The sequence below is a fragment of the Mixophyes fleayi genome, chromosome 2 (assembly GCF_038048845.1).
Source record: "Mixophyes fleayi isolate aMixFle1 chromosome 2, aMixFle1.hap1, whole genome shotgun sequence".
NCBI lineage: Eukaryota > Metazoa > Chordata > Amphibia > Anura > Limnodynastidae > Mixophyes > Mixophyes fleayi.
The window spans coordinates 285,709,883-285,731,400 of record NC_134403.1 but is presented as its reverse complement, the minus strand read 5'-3'; the positions used below and the strand labels follow the sequence as shown (position 1 = coordinate 285,731,400).

The following is a 21,518-nucleotide window of genomic DNA, read 5'->3' as shown; positions in this document are numbered from 1 at the left end:
CTGCTGCTGATAATGATGTATGAAGCTCAGTTGCTGTCTGGACCCTGAAATGCTGGGGTCCTGTTTGAAAAAAGGGATAGGTACATCAATAATGGCACACTCTAGCCCCCTTCCCCAACCCATCTCAATGTTCAATCAATAGCTCCTACTGTAATAATTAGGCGAACAGCTCTGACATTAAATTAATAGTATTCACATTTACTAAATAAACATATTCCCCCCAGACATTAATTAATAGTATCAACATTTAATAAATACTCATACTCCCCCAATCAGCCGACAATAAATAATTAGTATTTGCATGTAATAAACTTATTACCCTCCCTAAAAAGCTCCAACACTAAATAATTAGTATTCTCACTGAATAAAAAGCCACCCTTCTCCCCAGACTCATGCATTAAATTATTAGACCCAAAACCGCCCCAGCATTAAATTATCCCATGGATACAACCATAATCCCACCAATACATTTATATCTCCTGCACACTATTAATTTAATAGCCCACGACCCCACCTAAACTACATTGAAATCACCCCCCCCCTCCCACACTTACCTTCTTTCATTCCAGCACTGCAGCATCTTCGGTCTTTGTCTCTTGCTGTCTGCACACGCGGGGCAGTTCTCATGTTGTGTAATGAGGTCAGCAGGGGAGGAGCAGATCATTATGATCTGTGGTCACAAGCAATAGGAAGGTTGTATATATCAGGGTAGATATCCTATTTTTTATGGTGTAACAAATAGATGCCTTAAGTTCTAACTTACGTAATGATGGGCTTTATAGATGCTTTGCAGCTCATTACTGGTCATCTTTTATCCATTATTTGTTCTCTCCAAAACAACCTCCCTCGCCTTTTTCATAATACCACCACCTATCCCTGGTTCTCTAGTTGAAGCCTGGCACTTCTACTTCTCAATGCGTTACCTCCTGTTCATGACATACAGTAATGGCTTCAGTACATATTATGCCACACAATATTTCCCCCAAATTATATTAGGCCACAGCGTAATGCCCCCACTTAATTTTAGGCCACAAAGTAATGCCCCCAATTCATATTAGGCCACACAATGATGTCCCCAGTTCATATTATGCCACAGAGTAATGCCCCCTTCATATTAGGCCACAGATTAATGCCCCCACTTCATATTAGGCCATAGAGTAATGCCCCCACTTCATAATAGGCCACAGAGTAATGTCCCCACTTCATAATAGGCCACAGAGTAATGTTCCCACTTCATATTAGGCCACACAATGATGTCCCCAGTTCATATTATGCCACAGAGTAATGCCCCCTTCATATTAGGCCACAGATTAATGCCCCCACTTCATATTAGGCCATAGAGTAATGCCCCCACTTCATAATAGGCCACAGAGTAATGTCCCCACTTCATAATAGGCCACAGAGTAATGTTCCCACTTCATATTATGTCATAGAGTAATGGCCCCCTTCATATTATGCCACAGAGTAATGGCCTTCTTCATATTATGAAACAGAGTAATTGCCTTCTTCATATTATGTCACAGAGTAATGCCCCCCTTCATATTATGCCACAGAGTAATGACCCCCTTCATATTATCATCATCATCATCATTTATTTATATAGCGCCACTAATTCCGCAGCGCTGTACAGAGAACTCATTCACATCAGTCCCTGCCCCATTGGAGCTCACAGTCTAAATTCCCTACTATAGACACACACTCACACACACAGACAGACAGAGAGAGAGGGAGAAACTAGGGTCAATTTTTTTTTTTTTTTTTTTTATTGCAGCCAATTAACCTACCAGTATGTTTTTGGAGTGTGGGAGGAAACCGGAGCACCCGGAGGAAACCCACGCAAACACAGGGAGAACATACAAACTCCACACAGATAAGGCCATGGTCGGGAATTGAACTCATGACCCCAATGCTGTGAGGCAGACGTGCTAACCACTACGCCACTATGCCACAGAGTAATGGCCCCCTTCAAATTATGCAACAGAGTATTGCCCCCAATTCACATTATGACAAGAACATCACATACCCCCACTCCCCAGGTAAAAAAGGAACGTCAAGTTCGATAAAATAATAAAAATGCTACAACAAAATATTACAATAAAATAAAGTAAACGTGACTTACATCTGCTTCATCTCCTTCTGCTTCTTCTTTGTGGTCGGCTGGGCAGGTTCCTCAGGCCTCCTGTACGCTGCCAGCATCGCAACGTCATTAGTTGACGTATGTGACTCTTAAAGGAGAAGGCTCTAGTTAAATAGTTAAAGGTGCAGTTGCCACCTTTAACCGTCCGACTGGCATTTTAAACATTTTGGGCTCAGGCAGGCCCTTCGGATTTACAATGTTCACAATGTAGAAAAAGTGCTCCCTTCTGTTTTAGGCTCCCGTTGCACAATACCATACAGAAATCAATAATTAAACTTCTTCCTCAAGAAATCATGCATGGATGAAGCAGTTATCCATGCTGCTGCGAATATTTCCAATTTTATACAACCAATATCCCTCGCACCAAAAATATGTAATCAATTCAAGATGGTACAAAATACAGCCTTATTGTGCTTAATATTTTTTTGCAATCTGCATTACACAAGATAAACAAATCTCAATATTATCAGTAAAAACTTTGAGGTACACAATCCAAATATCACATTTTAATATCATTCAAATGCATAAAAAGTGTCAAAAACATTCTATAGTAGAATACTAGCAAGTCTTTACAAAAAACCTGCAATCTAAAATCATAAGCAATCTATACAATCATCAGTCCTCTATAATTACTTTGATTTACAGTGATAGATAAATTGCAATTTCTTGCACGTTGTATATATGTTTATATGCATCAAAATCTCATGTGTACACATAGCATAAGTACTTACGAATATGTCTGTCAAAGTTTTTTCTTTTTGATTGCAAAAGTTTTCCTGTAATGTAGCGTGTCCCTCCTCTCCTTGGGGTCTTAATTTGGGAATCATCTTAACATAGGCCTCTTCCGCAAGATGCACAAGAGAATGTTTCTCTGTGGTAGCTGGACAAACTTGTCTCTTGGAACGCAGCTTGTGTTCCAAATTCCGAACTTCCGTTTTCGGCTATTACTAGGTGGAACGCATGTAGTCTTTAATGTTCCACTGTAGTACAAGTGTCCGGATTGTTGCATATGTCGGTATTAAGCAGATGAAACTCTCTGGGCCAGTGTGGGCTCCGCCTTCAAAGAAAAAGGCATGTGGTACTAAGCTATTGGGGCCTACCGAGGATTCTCCCGGTATCCTGGAGGGCCAGTCCGATGCTGTCCAGAATCCATGGAAAGTGTAAAAACATCACTCTATCCTACTACCACTAGCGCCCCCTTGTTATTCATTTCATTTGTTTTCTAGAATATTGCTTGTTTTAGCCTCATTTACAGTATGCCTAATTAATCATATTCGCGAGAAGACATCAGAACTGTATTTATTACATTTGTTTCTTGTTTGGATCATTTATATTACATTTATGGAAATGCTAATAGAAATGTGGTTTTCCATATAAGGTGCAACTGGAAGGTGTAAAAGTCATACCAAGTACAGACCAATTATCTGATTTCCATTATCTCCTTGGATGTGTAGGTTCGCGGTCAATCCTTCTACATCCCTAAATATCTCAGTTCATCTCGAATTACAAATTGAAATCTTGCTATTGCATGTGAATAATTTAATAGGCATATACATGCCCATAACTCACACTCAACAAGGAACCTTAGTAACTCCTTCGAAGATAAAAATTTAGCAATCTATAGTTTTCACATACAAAATCTAGGAATGCTGCTTATAAACTGCTTCATTTGTACAAGTACAGGTGCACATAACATTTGAAATAGAGGAGATGAAAGTTTTGACACAGATTATTACCAATTTTATTGGTGACACCACAGCCTGTTTGCTCTATGCCTTAAAAAGTGCATTATCTAAAAAAAAGCATTGAATATGTATAGAGTATAAATTTCCAGATTAAATAACACGTTTCCAGTAACGAAGCACACACCTGCTGCAGGTAAAATTAAAAACCCTTTAGAAATATTTCAGTGATTTTTGTAATAATTATTATGTGTTATATCACATTGTAACTGCTAAAATAAAAAATGATGGTAGCAAGTGTAACTTGTATATTATAATGTTTAATGATGTTTTGTTTGCATTTATTTTAAAATATTTTTAGGACTCGTGGAAATGTAAGAAATAAATCCTGTGAATATATTCATACTACATGCTATTTTGCAATTTTGTAAACTTGTGTTATAAGATAAACCCAATGTGTCCCTTGAATGCAATAACTTAATATTTGGAATGCTATGAAATTATTTTACCAGAATGTCTGTTTGATCGGAGCTATCAGAATGGAAGTCAAATTCTACGGCAACTTTTCTTTTCTTCTTTGTAGAGTCTTTTGGATGTATATTAATAATTTCATGTTGTAATGTGTCATACTTTTGTGGAGTCTTCACATAATATGTCTGAAAATATACCCAATGTAATGTTTTAGAAATGTATCTATAAACTTCTAAACACAAAAGAATAAATATCCCAAAAACATAATATACATGCTGCTAACTACTGTACATTTTAGATTATGGCACTTGCAGATCTGTATATTTTCATTATAATTTATGCAAACAATATCCACGAAGATGTATGATAATTATACTGCAAATATTAACTGTAAAATTGAACAAAAAAAGAATATTAAAAATGAATTAGTTCAGTTGGTACAACAAACTAGTGCATTCCAAGATGCATGACCACTTTGGAGTCACCCCCAAAAATATCAGCCTGTGTCCACATGATATCAGTTAGTGAAACACTCAAACAATCATTCTGCTGTATGGGTGACGTGATGAGTGATTTGAAGCAGAAGAAGTGGTACAGTGCTGAGGAGCTGCAATGGCTTTCATATAATTAACAAGGACCAAGAGACTATTCTGAGGCTGACCACACCCCCTCTAGTAAACTGCTGTCACTTACATGCCTACTAACCAGCTTGTAACTGGCAGCAGGTACAATTATTATTATTTTAAAATATTTTAATTTTGGGAACCCATGGTTGGCGGTGAATAACCATTCTAATAACGGGTCCAAGTAGTCTGGTAGTGTAAAACTTGTATGGGTCGTTGCCTGTGTTGCTGTTGCCAATATTGGGTTATTACCTAGAGTTTATCAGGAGTTTTCTGATGTGTTTATTAAGGGTCATTTGTATCCTGTGTATCCTATGTGTTAAATCCAATTTTACAGAATGCATTATGTCCTAATGCTAAACATTAATATCTCAGACTTGGTAATGTCAGGTATGGGCAGGGGGTTGGATTACCTCCTGCCAAAATGTATGTCAGAAACTGTATCAGAAGAGCTGTACTGTGCATTTAAGTTATATCCAACTTCTATTCCATCTGTACTTCTGGCTGATCACAAGTATCTCCAATTGGTGTGTAAATATTCCTTTAAAAGACCCTTAGGGGCATATTCAATTAGCTTTCCGGTCCGCGGGATCGCGCCGGAACGGGCCGCGTAGTCAATACACGGTACCGCAATAACGTGGATTTTCATTCGCAGCCCATATGGTTGCGTACGAAAATCCGCGTTAATGCGGTACCGTATTAACGGCAATAGTGCGCAGGATTCGGAAAGCTAATTGAATATGCCCCTTTAAGTGCAATAAACCATCACTGCTTTCAAAATTCTGCTTTTTTCCTAAGAGCAGAAACAGAAGTGTTCTGCTTCTTCCAGAAAGCATTGATGAGACAGGAGGCCACATTGAGCATGTGCCTAATATATTTAATTAGATGTTTAGCGAGATTAGGTAGAGGCAGAAGAATATGTTTTCGGTTGAGTGGGTAACTAACTGCAGTTATATTGACAATTCGATTTCAAATAACCAAGCAAAACTTTAACATGGCGGGCCAATACCACCATATGTGGAGAAAGGTATCTGTTTGATGGCAGCCTCGGCAAAGTAACATGTTGACAAAGAAATATTTTGTGTTGTCTAGTCAGGAAGAGAAATTTCAATAACAAGTGACAGAAGAGCTTATAGACATTTTCTTAAATGCGTATGGCAACAGACAGGGCCGGTGCTAGGGTCCACGGCGCCCTAGGCATTTTTAAAAAAGCGGCGCCCCCCCCTGCAAAAATCACCGCCCCCCCGCAAAAATCGCCGCCCTCCTCCCTCCTCTCCTTACCTTGTCTCACCACCGCCGCCTCTCTGCTCCGTCTCCTCCCCTCCACTCACTGACACTAGTAAGTGGAGGGGAGGAGACGGAGCAGAGAGGCGGCGGTGGTGACAAAATAGCCCCTTCCCCCCTCCCCGTGCATCTGATGCTGTGTGGCGGCCGTGACAGGTATGGTCAGCGGTCGCAGCACAGTTTTAAAGTATTTTATTATTCTGTAGCGCCCTCCAGGCGCCCTCCAAAGCCCGGCGCCCTAGGCAAGTGCCTAACCCGGGCCTGGCAACAGACTCTTTCGCTACTCCAGCCCAGATATTGGACCACACTACAGGATATAGTATCTCACCAATATCTTCCCTCCTCTTAAACTTGTGAGGGTCTTTATTTATTTATTGTCTACAATGTGAGGTAAAGCAATAATATCAGGCCTGGAGGAGTGGTTACATAAATAATACTTCTTGAATAGAGATAGATTTGGAAGAGCTAGAGGAGTCTTGGGGGTGTATTTACTAAACTGTAGGTTTGAAAAAGTGAAGTTGTTGCCTATAGCAACCAATCAGATTCTAGTTGTCATTTATTTAGCACATTTTTCCAAAATGACAGCTAGAATCTGGTTGCTATAGGCAACAGCTACACTTTTTCAAACCCGCAGTTTATTAAATATACTCCTTGGAATAATGTTCATATTGACCAAAGTGAAATGGCAAGCCTAGGAGATGAACAATTTGTTCTATAATGCTACGTCTGATTTAATATCGGCAAAGAGGGTGGAGTAGTTAGCTTTAGAAATGCAGGATTTTTACTTATATAAAATAGGTATTTTAGTTTACTTAAAACAGATAACCCACTAGGTGTTAATTGGTGCACACTAGAGAACCTGCCGGGGTGACTCTAGGTATAACTGTAGACCAGAAGGGACAGTGTATGGAAATGGATTAGATGTGCCTCAGCTGCTGCACGCCCGTGGTGGTTGCTGATAACCACCCGTGCTGATCATAGACATAAACAAACAAAAAGTGAGGGTGGCGCTGCACGAGGCTCACCGGATTAATCCTTAGTAACACTGGTGTTCTCTTGAAAAATAGACAGGGCACTGGACAGTTATAAAACACAATTGACTTTCATATATAAAATTGATCCAACACCAAATTATGACATAAACATACTGCACATAGATTGAAACATTGAGAGAGATCTCTCTAGCATGCAGATACCGCTGGGATACAGAATCCAGTGGTACAATAATAGACAACCATGGCTGAACAAAAAAAATCAATGCAATAATGAGATACACGATCAGAAAAAAAGTGTGGCCATCGCTTATTTATCCGGTCCATAGAGCATAAAGCCATCCAAAATGGGATAGAACCGATAAAATCCCAATTAGTTGTGGAAGAAATAAGTGGATACTAATGTTCGCAGATGTAAACTCCTCTTTAGAAAATATCGAGTGAATAAGGACAAACCATACAGTCACCTGATCCGTAGATTTCCGTCAGGGTTTGACTCACCCGACCTGTGTACTTGTTAATCCCTTGTAGAATAGCCGGACCAGCTCCTTCCTGGGTATAGGAGTAGTAATATAATACCGATGTCACAGTCTCTAACTCCTGACTCTAGCGTGATTCACGCAACGATAGAACACGAGTCTAGCCAGATAGTTTCCAAGTTTGGCATATACCCCAGCAGTGGAACACGGAGCGTACCGGACTCGATGATAAAAGGTGAGTGTTGGAAATGTCCCTTATCAACCACAAATATATCCAGATCAAGTCCTGAGGCAGTCAAACATCCCAATCCAACTCAAAAAACCCCCGCGGACGCGTTTCGTGCCTAGACAAGGCACTTTCTCAAAGCTAATGGGGGTTGGTTAGGCTGCTTTAAATAGTCATCCATTCAGCATGTGCAGTAATTAGTTGATGAGAGCACCTTCACATAGTCTTTACAGAAACCTACATGACTTAATCATAGATATACGCTCAGGACAAATTCAGAATATGTAGTACTTATAGATAAATCCTGAACAGAGTGATCTTTCTCCAATGAAAAAGAGAAAGTAGATGTCAGACATACAGCAAAATTCTACGAAATAATCATAAAAATTCATAAGAGAAATAGTTTACTCTTATATAATAAACAAACAAGTAAAAATAAAAATACAGCTATACATGAGAATAAAAATATTGAACACAAAGTGCCCATATACATCTACACATAATAAACAGAGAGACACATAGACACCCACAGAATAAATATCCGGAATCTAATGGCTATACATAGAAAACATATGTTGGGAGCTATAGAAACTCTATATATATATATATATATGAACAAATAAAGGATATATCCGGCGCTGATCACCACAGCGTAGCTAACTTCAAATGTTAAAAATGAAAAATGTATACATATACAATATATGACAATTGAGTCCCGTATCTACAATCTATAAGAAATCACTTGACTCTAGTAAGAGTGGCAGCCTCGATAGCCTGAAGCCAGATGGTTAGTCCGGACGGAATGGTTTACTGCAACAGAAGAACAAGCAGGGCGCCTCTCAGTGATATATCAAATATACAACGTGAAATAGAGCAATACCATGCGTACCGTAAGGTAAACAATGATGTGTCTTGTAGGAGATAGTGGAGTAGTCTTATCTGTACTTGTAGTCCTCCAGATCTCCACCGATCAGTACCAAAATGTAGAAGAAACAACCATAGTATAACTCTGTATTATAGTATTGAGGGCAATATCCCCAAAATTCTATGGGGTGTGTGGGATTGATATCCCAAGGTTATACATTAAATGACACCCATATAAGTGCAATAAAAGATTTCAAAATCAGCGTACCAGATGTCCTGGAGTATCCCACTTCTGGATAATATTAAAACATGTGCAACACCAATGACTTCACAGTCACAACCTCATCCAGATGGCGAAAATGCCTAAAAATCAGCTTTAACAAAACAAACGTCTTCATCCAAACATATATATATGGGCACTTTGTGTTGCAGGGGTATTACCCGGGACACTCCATGCTGAGTGATATAACATCACACTCACTGATTTCCGGAAAGGGGTAAGAGGCCACCCATCCTCGATGTAGGAGCTTATTTTAATGAGGATTATATGTGAGGAGCTGTTTGTACATGACGGCCTCGTTTTTATGTGTTTATAATAAATTGTCTGAAGATTTTACACTATGGAGCATTGTTCTTTCTCCTTACTTTTATAACGGGCGAGTGGAATTTGATGTTTCGTATCAAGACTGCAAAAGAAGATATATATACTTCGTGACACGCTTGATCATCATTTGGCTCTAGTGAGTGCACACCCTTAAGGGATAAAGAAAGAGTTGTCTAGTTCTCTACACAAGGTGTTTACATTATATTTTCTGATCACAAGGGCATATAAGGAGAATGATGCATTTCTTGTTTTTGTTGCTGTAATTATTATTTGTTCGAGTAAGTGCATACCCTTAAGGGGTTTTAGGAATACTTCTTTTTCACGAGGTGTTCTCATAATTATATTTTTACACGGGTGTAAAAGGATAGTGCTATCCCTTCATAATTACATGCCAAAGACAGGTTGCACTATGTTTGTTTTATATTTTTTTACATATTCATCTGATGAGTGAATACAGAGGAGTACACTGGATAAAGAGGAGTGAACACACCAAGGATATGAAATTTATCAAAGACTGAGAATATATGGACATTTAATTCCATTTATACCAGTATCTAGATTGTTTATCAATAGCGCCATTTCTGTTCACAATTCTGTTTAGATTATATGTTTTATAGGCACGTTGAGGGGATTGTGCACTGTGATTTGAAGGGCTGCAATTGGATAGATTGCGCCGATTACCCCAATATTTTATTGTGTTTGTGTTTTATAACTGTCCAGTGTCCTGTCTATTTTTCAAGAGAACACCAGTGTTACTAAGGATTAACCCGGTGAGCCTCGTGCAGCGCCGCCCTCACTTTTTGTTTTTTTATTTTAGTTTACTTGCCCACTATTTAAACTGAAAATGAAGTTCAGGTAGATCAGAGGCAGAAAAAAAGTGTAGGCCAAATTGGTGAATTTCCTTAACTACTTTAGAGATGGTAACTAAAAATGTTTAAACAATAATGAGAATTTATTTTGTGTTCCAGTGAGCCTACCCTATTTAATAGGGGGTAGTATGAATTTCCTATGCAAATAATACTGACAGAAAAAATACTGACACTAAAATGCTGACATTTAAAATACTGATGTAGGAAATAAATAACTTTGTAAACACTGACATGCAAAAAATTCCGACAACCTAAATACTTACATGAAAAAAATCCCAATAAATATAGAATGCTGACAGTGTGATTGCCGTGAGTGAAAATTAGAGATGGGTGGGCTCGGTTCCCCGAGATTCGAACCCACCCGAAGTTCGCCTATCCGAGTACCGATCCGAGCAGGTTCGGTACTCTACCGCCCATTCGGTATCGAAATCGAGGCAAAACGTCATTGTGACATATTTGGATTTCAGAGCTCGGTTCTCGCGAGATTTGAAAAGCATAAATACCCGCTTCCACAGCAATCCATCGCCATTTGACAGGGGGAGACAGCACGGTTAGGTCACAGGCTGTATTAGAGCAGGGACAGAGCAATAATTGTACACCTTATTCTTTGTATTATTATTTCATTTCTAATCTATTAAATTCTATTATTAATTCCAATTCTATTAGCAATTGTTAGAGCGGCAAGAGAGGAGGATAGATGAGGCTTTTTTTTAATTTGTTTGCGCTACAAGTGCTTTGGGGTGTCCCATATTCCCCAGTGTGAAACACTAATTTTTCTGGCTGTGAAAAGTTATATTTGTCAGCAGTATCTATCTAATACAATATTTTGCACTACAAGTGCTTTGGGGTGTCCCATATTCCCCAGTGTGAAACAATAATTTTTCTGGCTGTCAAAAGTGATATTTATCATCAGTATCTATAAATTTTTTACACTACAAGTCGTTTGGGCTCATTAAAATGGATTCAAAGCAATCCACATATGAGCAGGATCAGCAAGCAGGTTCTGGCACCAGACCTGATGGTAGTGTTCCCAGTACGTCATCTGGTAAAGCCTATGGAAAAGTACATAGTCTTTTTAAGTCAGGGAAAAAAACACAAAAAAAAATTGTAACCGTGTTGAAGACAAAAAGAGCTGTAACTCATGAAAAGTTAAATGGCGAGAAAATAAAATTGCCAACATGCCATTCTACACACGCAGTGGCAAAGAAAGAATGATGCCTTCGCCTTTCTCTATTACTGCCAGATAAAAAAATGTTACTGAGCCTTCTTCTTGTACGGTCACTCGTGACCAAGCAAGACCAAGTAATTTGGAGTCTAAAAGTGGTGCACAACTACTGTTACGCGTGAAAGGCGAGCTGCAAGAAAACAGTAAGGCTTTAGAGGATAATGTATGCTCAGAATCAGAAATGACACCAATCCCTGTGGAGAGTCCATCCACCAGTGGTATGTGTAATCGTGAGCATTCTGTTAGTGTACCCATAAAGAAGGGCCCTTTCAGCAGTTCTGCTGATGTGTGCCTTAACAGGCCAAGTGTAGCCGGTGATACACCAATTGAGTATGCCACTTTGGAATTAGAAGAGGATGAGATTTGTGTAGGCGATGAGGGCACTAATGAGGATGTTGATGAGGATGATGCAGACAGATACCAATTGCCTTTCTCAATTTCTATTTATATTCTACTGTCTATAACAGCTGAATAATTTTCTATTTTACTCCTAGTAGAGAGGGGGTCTAATGCAGACAGATACCAAACTGCCTTTGTCCATTTATTTTAATATTCTAATTCTACAGTCTATGCAGGCTGATTTTTTTTTTTATTTATTTAACTACAAGTGGAGGGGGAGGGGGGGGGGGGTCATAGACAGCCACCAAACTACCTTGGTCAATTTATTTGTTATATTGTTCAGTCTATGCAGGCTGCTTTTTTCTATTTAACTACAAGTGGAGGGTGTAACATACACCCAAAGACGATGGCTACATTGCCAATAGTCAAATATGGAGGAGGAAGACAACCAGGTTTGTCTGTATAATTTGCAGACAAGTGTTAGAATTAAGGACGGCCTACCAGGGATTAAAACGTTTTTTTCATAATTTATTAGCTTTAGAATTACCTCACTTATCCAAGAAACTGGTGGAGCACTAAATTAGGTTATTTTAGACCAAAAAAATTGTTTGTTTTTTTTAAAAATAACAAAACAAAACCAAACAAAACCAAAACCAAAACAGGCAAGGGCGGTTTGGCAAAACCAAAACCAAAACACGATGGTAATCCAGATCCAAAACCAAAACACGGGTGTCAGTGAGCATCTCTAGTGAAAATGCCGACAATCACATTGCCAACATTAAGACAGCAATGCGCCGGCTGTATACTGTTAAAAATAGAACAATTAAAAAAAAGAAAGCATCCCTCCCCTAATTACACTATTAATCCTACTGCTGGTTTCCATCAAATTGGGAGTAAAAAAGAGTGGGGTCCCCCCAGGGCCGGATTAAGCCAATGTAGGCCCCTGGACTAAGAGGCCCCCAGTAATTTGTAAAAGCCCACTCAGCCCCAGTGTAGCACCTCCGCTCCCCCATGCATAGAAATTTACCTGGTCCTCTTCACTGTAGGCTCCGGGCGGCATCTCTTCTTTCTTCTTGCCCTGCTGTCAGTGCGGGCGTGGTGCGTCGCGTGCTGGTCAGTGAGGAGGTCTTGTGAGACTATGTCATAGTCTCACAAGACCTCTTCACTAGGAAGCACGCGATGCACTGCACCCGCACTGACAGCAGGGCAGCTAACCGCATCAGATTTGCTTGTTAGCAGCACCTGCCTAACTTGAATGAATGGGATCTGATTGACGGCATTAAGTAAACATCTTTGTTAGGGCCCACTGGCTGCCTGAGGCCCCTGGGATACAACCCAGAAAGACCAATATGTTAATCCAGCTCTGGGTTCACCTGATTTCAGGAAAACTAGCACTAGGCAAACCAGCCGGGGTGGGTGGCACTATAGTAGAGGGACACGTGGCAGGGGTCCCCCTGCCATAAAGACAAAACAACCCCATGCTATTCATCATGGGGCTGGATTGCCCAGGGAGTGGGGTCCCCTCTAGGAAGAACCAGCCCTATGCTGAAAGCACTAGAGTTCTTCCTACATCCCTGGGGTGGTGGGTGTAGGTGAATAAAGTGTGTAAAATGTATGGTAAAGTTAAGAACACCATTTTAGTTTGTGGAACTACAAGTTCCAGTCATCCTGGGCTTGTAAAACTGAAACATTGAAGAGCTTGTAGATTCAAACATTGACCGCCTGGAGGATTATCCTGGAAAGTGGCTTTTTGATTTCTTTGGAAAAGTTTGCATGTATGTATCAGACACCTTATGGGACCTCCTCATCTGGGGGTGGTTCCAGACTGGGGAGCTCTGAGAACTGCTTAATGCATCTTTTAAATAAGCGTGTCATGTTCTAGCTCTGATTGGCTGCATGTTGGCCTAGTCTCTCAGACAACAAATTTGCCTACCAAGGGACATGCAAAAGTTAATGAGATTAAATGATTTGTGCTGCTGTGATTATGTTATTCTACCTATGCCCATTATATCTCCTGCGGCTCTATGTTCAGAGTTTTGAAGAATAACTAATGTAAGTGATATGACATGAGTCCTTACCTAACTAAAATGATTTATTTTATTGTTATTACATATATCTATATAAAAACCATGATAATACCACTTAAAATTTCATTAAAATTGCAATCAAAATAAAACAATATACAGAATTATGGAATACAGTTATTAGAAGGACCTTAATTGTTAATCACCAGGCTCTTCTGAACATGTGCAGGGCTAGCTCTCAGTTCCAGAATTGAAAGTGCAAATCAAGTTTGACTGGGCATGAACCAGACCCTGTGCATGCTCAGAAGAGGACAGCGGGAGCCTTGGGAACAGATGGACTGGTGTTGCTGGCCACCCTCACCTCCAGGTTCCATAGCTGCTGCACCACCTGCAATGACAGTACAGTCATGGCCAAAAGTTTTCAGAATGACACAAATATTGTTTTTCACAAAGTCTGCTGGTTCAATGTTTTTAGACCTTTTGCTATGGTATACTGAAGTAAAATTGCAAGCATTTCATAAGTGTCAAGGGCTTTTATTGACAATTACATTAAGTTTATGCAAAGAGTCAATGTTTGCAGTGTTGACTCTCCATTTTGAAGACCTCTGCAATTCACTCTGGCATGCTGTCAAAGTTCTGGGCCACATACTGACTATAATTTTTGGAGTTTGTCAGAATTTGTGGGTTTTTGTTTGTCCATCTGCCTCTTGAGAATTGACCACACGTTCTCAATTGGATTAAGGTCTGGATAGTTTCCTGGCCATGGACCCAAAATTTCAATGTTTTGATCCCCAAACCACTTAGTTATCACTTTTGCCTTATGGCAATGTGCTCCATCATGCTGGAAAAGGCATTGGTTGTCACCAAACTGTTATTGGATGGTTGGGAGAAGTTGCTCTTGGAGGATGTTTTGGTACCAATCTTAATTCATGGCTGTGTTCTTAGGCAAAATTGTGAGTGAGCCTACTCCCTTGGCTGAGAAGCAACCCACACACATGAATGGCCTCAGGGTGCTTTACTGTTGGCATGAAACCAGGCCATCCTCCAAAAGTCTTTGCCTTACTGTACATGCACTCACACTTGCCTGCTGCCATTCCTGAGCAAGCTCTGCACTGGTGGTATCCTGAACCTGCAGCTGAATCAACTTTAGGAGATAGTCCTGGTGCTTGCTGTACGTTCTTGGGCACCCTGAAGCCTTCTTCACAACTATTCACAACTACCTCTCTCCTTGAAGTTCTTGATGATCCGATAAATGGTTGATTTAGGTGCAATCTTACTAGCAGCAATTTCCTTACCTGTGAAGCCCCTTTTGTGCAAAGCAATGATGACTGCACATGTTTAATTGCAAGTAACCATGGTTAACAGAGGAAGAATAATGATTTCAAGCACCACCATCCTTTTAAAGCTTCCAGTCTGTTATTCTAACTCAACCAGCATGACAGAGTGATCTCCAGCCTTGTCCTTGTCAACATTCTCACATGTATTAAGAAGAGAATCACTGACCTGATGTCAGCTGGTCCTTTTGTTGTTTTTGGGATAAAGTTCATTGTCATGGCAAAGAGGGATTTTGAAATTCATTGCAATTAATCTGATCACTCTTCATGACATTCTGCAGTAAATGCAAATTGACATCATAAAAATTGAGGCAGCAGACTTTGTGAAAAATAATATTTGTGTCATTCTCAAAACTTTTGGCCATGACTGTAGTTTTGCCACTGGTTATTACCACTATAGATTTACAATATGGCACTTTCAATGGAACCTAGACAAGTTCTAGTTCAGTGCTCCAGCAAGTACAGGAAAACATGTTTACCTTTGGAATTGTGTACTTGCTGTTTCTAGAAGAAGTCCATGGAGATGTATCCTTCTTATCTGACTTTTTAACTGTCTCCAGACAGCGAGACAAGTCTGTCAGCTGTGTTTTCTTTGAGTAAGATGATGAATTCTGTATATCTCCTACTTTGGAAGTCTGCTTTGGAGTTTCTGTGAAAATAGTCTGAACTTCCTAGACAAGAAACACAGTTGCATATCGCTAAGATGTCTGTACTGGAGCTTTTGACTAATGACCATAGAATTTTATTCATTATTTTTTTAACTTCTAAAATGTAGTTTACCTTATGCTTCATGTTTGTTTTTAAGCACATTTTCCCCTTTACAAACTTGTCCTAGGAAGAAAATATATGGACATACATTAAAGGATATGTATAGTTAAAATGTTTGTGATGGAAAGTGAAACTTTATAAATGTAAGGCTTAATTAAAGGTAACGTCAAGTTTGGATAATCCTCTTTCCTGCCCCCTCATGTAGCAAATTGCTGAAGGTCCTTCCTCTGGGTCTTCTATCAATACCTGAAGCCAGGAGCTGGATCACACTTTAAACAATGTAGTGCATGTAATATTAAATGCTAATATAAGACTGGTTGCTACAGGTTAGTACATAAAGAAAAGTTAGCAAATCTACATCATATAATACACAAAACAAGCTGGTGGTTTATTCCTCTCTGTTGCCTATGCTAGTGACATTTGAAATAGTTTGATTATTGTGCAAGGGGTAGCTTTTCTTTGCTGTTACTGCCACTATTGAATTTATGTGTAAATTATTTTTTTATGATTGTACCAACATAACACAGATTCTTGATAGTGTCAGAAACATAATAATGCTAGTGTATGAAGTTTGCACAAGTTAATTTGTGTAAAAATAAATATAAATTTCCACATCATATACCAAATCATCTCTGTGCTCTTTAGAGTAAATTCTTAAAGATTGTGTACATTTTTGTATTAAAAAGTAAGAAATGCATGGGCATGGCCTGGCTGCCAAGAAAGTCAGACACTTTCTTTGAGAGCTCCATTATTTCATTGGAAACATCACACTTCATCCTCCTCTACCCAACTCCTGGCTGTACACAATGCACCAAAGAGAAATATAAGAGTGTGCGCCAAGGTGCCACATCCTGCTTTCCCTCAGGGGATACAGATTGGCACCATTTTGACATCTGCACAGACTTATGGTTGCCTAAGACCATCTAGTGGACAGACCATGTTTACACACCGGCATTTCAACTGCACGCTGGACACCATTTCTTCACATGCACTTGACTACCTGAAGTATAGTCAACGTATCAACAATTCTACTGTTTCACTTGATTTTGACATCTGTGCCTCATACCATGAGTGAGCTCTGACACAAGTATGACCTAAAAGCATTGGGAACACATTCATATATATTTTATCAGGTGGGCCGAATTACTAACAGAAAGGGGAAAGAACACCACACTTACTAATTGGTCGATTAATATTGAAGCTTGTACTGTACTTATCTGCTACCAATTATTTAAAATGGTTTACTGATCCAAAACAGGTCAGAAATATCAGCCCAATTGACCACCAAACTAGGATTTTCAACAGATCTATACATTAAATATAGATTTAGAATCCATTTTCAGAGTACATACAGCCAGAAATATAAATCAGCTAAAGTGTACATGACACCAGTATCCTCTGCCTGAAATATTACAGCAAGCAACTGGCGTAGCACCCAACTGGCATATGTTCGTTACATACTTGCACACTTTTCCGAACTCCCCTCCAGGATATTCGATTTGTTGCAAATCGCGTCATTGAAGAAGTGAACGAAACATGGGAGAATCATCTTTGTCATCTAATACAGATCTATTAAATACCGCAAGTACACTGACTTCACCTGATAAGCGGTTGAGGTGAACAATATATACTCTCATAAGCAACTCTTGCCTTACAAAAATTGCAGACATTTTACCAAACTGCATATAATGTGGATTCACATCCCAACCTTGTGGTCAAATGATAAAATACACTCTATCAATATAACAAATTTAACTCAAGGAAATCTACTATGTTCTAATTTAGTTATCTCACAATACCTGCCTCAATTGGATAAACTGAACACAAATTTAATTGTGACCCGCCTGTATACCTACCAAGATGATGAGGTAGTTAAAGCACTAAGGGAAACTATGGAACTGCTCATGCAACAGCAAGAGAATAAGCTCATGGCGGCAATAAAAGAAATAAAAGATCAAAAGCTATATTTACTAAGCTGCAGGTTTGAAAACATAGAAGTGTTGCCAATAGCAACCAATTAGATTCTAGCTTTCATTTATTTAGTGCATTCTACAAGGTGATAGAAAGAATCTGATTGGTTGCTATATGCAACATCTCCACCTTTTCAAACCTGCAGTTTAGTAAATATACCACCAAGTCTCCCAAACAGCTAAACAAGTCCAGCTCAATGTGCTAAGGTATAGAGAAAATATGCACAAAATAGAAAAACAAAAACAACTCACAGAGACCATATTTAAAACTTAAAAGCAAATGCTAAACAATATGGATGACCTGCTAAACAGGTCTAGGAGAAATATTCTTTTTCATGTGGGTCTTCTAGAATCAATAAAAGGTTTAGCTTTGCTGATATTCTTGCCCACTAACCTACCTAATATTTTGAAAATCCCAGATGAGATACAGGGGTGGATTAACAGGGGGCCTGCTAGGGCTGCAACCCCAGGCCTCTCCACAGAAATAGGCTCATGCCAACCAGGAGTACCTGAGGGTACCTGGTGTGGGGAGGCGTCCCTGGCTACTAGCCAATCACGAGACTGTGTGTGATTTGTGCTGTGTGACTCATGCAATACCAACTTCCACCCAGTCCCAGACGGAGGTCAACGGCATTCAAAACAACAGGTAGGAACAATATATTTTTGACAGGGGATGTGTGACAACAGGCCCAATAGTGTATATGTATATATATATATATATATATATATATATATATATATATATATATCTCAGTCATTATTATCAACATTATATAGCGCCAGCAGATTCCGTAGCGCTTTACAATTGGGAACAAACAGTAATAAAACTTTACTGGTTAATACATACAGACAGAGAGGTAAGAGGACCCTGCTCGAAAGCTTACAATCTATGGCGCAATGAGAGTTTGATATACAAGGTTAAGTGCTCCATCATATGGCATATTTGTCTAGCTAGAATGCAGAGATAAAAATTATTTAGTGGGCTGTATGATCAGTCACAGAACAATGTTGGTCAGAGGTTTTTTTGTCTTTTGTTAGCTGTGTAAAGGGTGGTAATATGGTAATCTAGGGGGGGATTAAGAGGGTAGTTGAGGAATATTATAAGCTTTTCTGAAGAGATGAATTTTCAGACAATGCTTGAAGGTTTGAAGACTAAAGGGAAGTCTTATTGTGCGAGGGAGGGAATTACACAAGGTGGGTGCAGTACGAAAAAAGTCCTGCAACTGGGAATGAGAGCATGTGATGACAGTGGAGGAGAGACTCAGTTCTTGTGCAGAACGGAGGTGTCGAGTTGGGAGATATTTTGAGACAAGTGAGGAGATGTATATTGGTGCTATTTTGCTTATAGCCTTGTATGTTAGTAGAAGAATTTTATATTGGATTTGTTGAAATACAGGCAACCCATGTAGAGACTGAAAGAGTGATTCAGCAGAGAAAGGACTATTTGCAAGGAAAATCAATCTAGCCTCTGTGTCCAAAATAGATTGTAGTCTGATTTTGGGAAAACCAATAAGGAGGGAATTGCAATAGTCGATAAGGGAGATGATGAGTGCATGAGTTTTTGTAGTGTCCTGTGTGAGGTATGTACATTTTTTGGAAATGTTTTTTAGATGTATGCTGCATGATGTAAATATAGAGTTGATGTGGGGAACAAAGGATAGTTGCGAGTCAAGGATTACACCTAGGCAGCGAGCTTGCGGGGTGGGATTTATGGTTGTGTTATCAATAGAAATAGAAATGTCAGCAAGACGCTTTTATTGGTGGGTGGGAATATTATTTATTCTGTTTTTAAAAGATTGAATTTGAGTTGGCGAGAGGACATCCAAGATGAAATGGCATAAAGACAGTCAGTGATGCGAGACACAGATGGTGAGAAATCAGGAGAGGATTAAAAAATGTGTGTATCATCTGCACAGAGATGATACTGAAATCCAAAGGAGTGTATTAGTCTTCCAAGAGAAGCGGTGTATATAGAGAATAGCAGAGGACCTAGGACTGAACCTTGTGGTAGTCGAACTGATAAAGGAAGCGGAGCAGTGGTGGATCCAGAGAAATTAACACTAAAAGAGTGATTAGCTAGATAGAATAAGAACCAGGGGACTGATTCATTAAGGATCTTAACTTAAGAAACTTCTTATTTAAGACTCTTGGACAAAACCATGTTGCAATACAAGGGGTGCAAATTAGTATTCTGTTTTGCACATAAGTTAAATACTGACTGTTTTTTCATGTTGAGGAGCCAGGCACATGGGGGACTGGGACTGGAGCAAATAGCGGCAGCCATGGGCCCCTGACCCCTGACATCTTAGGAAATCCACATTCAAGGGGGCGTGCTGCTGCATCCTTAATCCAGTGGGGAGGCCTCTCCCTGCCTCTCACAGCTCAGGAGCATCTGCTGCCTAGAAATTAAGCCTGCTACCTTCCTTAATTTACTGCAGAGGCCCCACACCCATAATAATTATTTTGGGCTTAGGGCTTGTGGGGCACCATGCTGCTGTGGGACCCCATACTGCTGTACTCCCTGTACCCCCCTGATGGCGGCCCTGAGTGTTGCACTCTTTATATAAGGGAGGATGGGAGGGAGATGTAGGTGGCTGGAGGGAAGTGCAAACTCCATGGTGCTGGCCATTCCTACACAAATCTGGGCACACCCACACATCACTGGCCACACCTCTGGTGGGATGGTACTTCTGGAAAAATTGGATTATACTCCGCACCAAGCTGGAACCCCCTTATATATTGGATATTTATAATTTAATATTTAGGGGGAGGTGCTTCTATACTAACATAACAGTATGATATGTGTTGAAGGAAAAGAGAAATAGTACTAACAGAGCACTCTTTTGTCAGATAATTGGTTATTGTGTTATAGAATTATTAAAGTAATTCTATCGTTTTCAAATAAGCATTGCATAGGCGATTGTATTGTGTTTCTAACGCACAAAGTGATTTATTTTAGCAGATGTAAAGTTTAACAGTTCAATACATGATTGTAATATAATACAGTACAGTACAGCCAATACCAAAAGATAAATACATAACGCTGCGCTAACCACGGGCACCAGTAGACAGTTATTCACCCTTGAATACTGTGATCAGAGTAGACTGAGGCTAGTGGGGGTGCAGCTATGATTATATATACAGTCAGTGTTACAGAGAGAACAATGGAGATGACGTGGCTTGCTTCTATAGGTCCAGACATCAGATGGGTTCAGGGTAAACAGGTCATAGGCTGGTTCAATCTAAGGAATCCAAAGGTGGGGGTAATCTCTCCAGGGGATCTGCTCCTTTCTTCCCGTCAATGCTCCAGTTACAACTTAGTCCATTTCATAGCCAGCATCATACAAAGGTTTATTCCCTAACATAAATAACTAAAGTATGCAATGTGCGATCTCTTCGCCGAATGCACCGGACAGCTGCTGATGAATAGGGGTTTAATATGATACTAGACATGACACCTTTCCTATAACCTGAACCTTAAATATCACTGAAGTGTACATATAATCATATTATATAAACTAATAATAAACCAAATACTATCTGCTCATAAATTACAGTGTAACGGAACCAATATGAATATGAATACGTGCGTGAGTGTGTACGTGCGTATTTTACCTTGCGATCGCC

At 39.6% G+C, this 21,518-nt stretch overlaps 1 protein-coding gene across 1 annotated transcript in view; it reads right to left on the bottom strand.

The window, feature by feature from the left end:
* Nucleotides 1-21,518, bottom strand: part of LOC142139945 (uncharacterized) — a 212,974-nt gene that overhangs the window by 35,817 nt on the left and 155,639 nt on the right. Inside the window, exons 20-22 of the mRNA XM_075197812.1 lie at nucleotides 15,934-15,984; nucleotides 15,633-15,824; nucleotides 4,329-4,475 (exon numbers count right to left, since the gene is read on the bottom strand). Coding sequence (XP_075053913.1) covers nucleotides 4,329-4,475; nucleotides 15,633-15,824; nucleotides 15,934-15,984 — 390 coding nt within the window. The remainder of the gene's footprint in view (nucleotides 1-4,328; nucleotides 4,476-15,632; nucleotides 15,825-15,933; nucleotides 15,985-21,518) is intronic.